The sequence below is a fragment of the Phalangium opilio genome, unplaced genomic scaffold (genome assembly GCF_054372755.1).
Source record: "Phalangium opilio isolate 3A_F unplaced genomic scaffold, DU_Popi_V2 ptg000103l_1, whole genome shotgun sequence".
Classification (NCBI taxonomy): Eukaryota; Metazoa; Arthropoda; class Arachnida; order Opiliones; family Phalangiidae; genus Phalangium; species Phalangium opilio.
In genome coordinates this window covers 2088209-2089986 of record NW_028324205.1, presented here as the reverse complement: position 1 = coordinate 2089986, position 1778 = coordinate 2088209, and the positions used below count along the sequence as shown (strand labels likewise).

Here is a 1778-nt window from a genome sequence, read left to right as displayed (position 1 = left end):
CTGACTCCGTGACTCTACCAACTGACCCACGCTTGCTTAATATGAAAACCGAGTTAAGTTAGACTGTAGAGTAGAGAGAGGTAGAAGGATGTGGATCCCCCAACCACCCACCCTCCCCTTCCCGACGTGCGCCAACCAGCTGCAACTGGATTTTGAAAGTGGGAGAGGAGAGAGAGTAGAGAGAATTTTCCGTAGGCAGCGTAGCGCGCGCCAAATAACGTTTAGCAATGTAATTTAAATCAATGAAACATACTCATTTAAAGTTAAATAATTATAATTAGCTAATATGATTATTATATTTAAAAAAATTATATTATTAAAGTAATAAATTTAACGATAGTTGTTGAGAGATCCAATAGAGGGCAACATGAGATGTCATAAATAGACTGCAAACTTCGTCTAGATTGTTGTCTGGCTTAGATAGTTTAATCAGGTGTTTAAATGTAACTTAATTCCGGCGATACCATTAATGACAAACGCAATCAACATACTCATGGTTTAATTAAAGTTAATTTAATTGAATTGCTCAAAGATAATTATAAAATTAAATCAACAACTCAACTATCTGCTCAACGATAATTTGGCTAGTTTTTGTCAGTTTTGCTGTATATTTAAACGTAATTAAACAATGGTTAAATACTGCAGCGTGTATGGGTGTAAAAATAATGCCACAATGAGTGGTGTCCGCTTTCACCAATTTCCACGCGACGTTAAATTGTCGAAACAATGGGATATAGCTTTAAAAATGGGTAAACCACACACCAAGTCCATGGTTGTCTGCTCCCTTCATTTTAAAGAAGAGGATTACCGCCCTCAACCGAAATATGAACATTCAGGTATGTTTTAAGCGTATAATATTAATTTAAAACCAATTATAATTAGAGTTATTATTGTAGATAAGTTAAGTTACCCTCCCAGACTTGGACCTTTGGCTGTTCCTTCCAAAAAACTCCCGTTAAGGAAACATGATCAACAAAAGTTCAAGGCTAACGGGAGATTGGAAAGACTGAAAAAAGGAATCAGCCTTCACAATCTCAAACTTTGCATGCAAGTGAAATAGCTGAAATAAATGGACCAGCAGACGCAGAAATTCTAGCTGAAAGATTGGGGATTTCTGCTGTTCAACAAACTACCGAGGAAACTACGACAGACAAAAGCACCACTCCAAACCCCAATGATAAATCAGGGTTGCCACGGGTCAGGGAAAACCTGGAAAAGTCAGGGAATTTGAAAATGGGCCATAAAGTTCAGGGAAAAATCAGGGAATTTGAAAAATTTCAGCAAAGTCAGGGAATTTGAAAACTTTCAGCAAAGTCAGGGAATTTTATTTTAGTAGGTAAAATTTCTGGGGATAAGTCTTTACTGAAAGAGTTATGAAAGTTTCTTCGCGTCCTCTCTTAACACAGAAAAACCAATCTTCGTTACTTTTAAATTGGACTTTTTAAGGCAACAAGAGTTTTTTTTATAATTCCATACTGCGTGAATTCATTTCCCTTAAAGTTTGACTTAAGAGCTTTTCGAATTTTTTCAGTAGGATCTGTTGGAAAATATTTGTAATACTCGTAGCAATTTTGACAAGAGAGAGAGCAACAGGTACTAAACAAAACGAAAACAGTATTACCAATTTTATACTCATGTTATGACCAAGGCTTAAGAGTTTACATAACTAATTTGGATAATATTAGGGTGATTAGGTTTTCAACACTTACCATTTTTGAAAATATTCTCTTCTGAAAATTGTGGTTTATCCATTGCAAGAAATTTCGAGCACTAATATT

At 35.5% G+C, this 1778-nt stretch overlaps 1 protein-coding gene across 1 annotated transcript; it reads left to right on the top strand.

Annotated features, from left to right (window-relative positions):
• Nucleotides 1–396: 396 nt before the first annotated feature.
• On the top strand, nt 397–1060 carry LOC149630442 (uncharacterized). The gene is made up of 2 exons (XM_089851313.1): nt 397–836; nt 897–1060. The coding sequence occupies exons 1-2, from the start codon at nt 629–631 to the stop codon at nt 1058–1060; spliced, it is 372 nt and encodes a 123-aa protein (XP_089707439.1). The 5' UTR covers nt 397–628.
• The last annotated feature ends 718 nt before the right edge of the window (nt 1061–1778 follow it).

Excerpts from the sequence above, each read along its gene's own strand:
- LOC149630442 (XM_089851313.1), top strand. The coding sequence starts at position 629 with ATGGTTAAATACTGCAGCGTGTATGGGTGTAAAAATAATGCCACAATG. Across the intron at positions 837-896 it reads ACCGAAATATGAACATTCAG|ATAAGTTAAGTTACCCTCCC; the intron begins GTATGTTTTAAG and ends TTATTATTGTAG.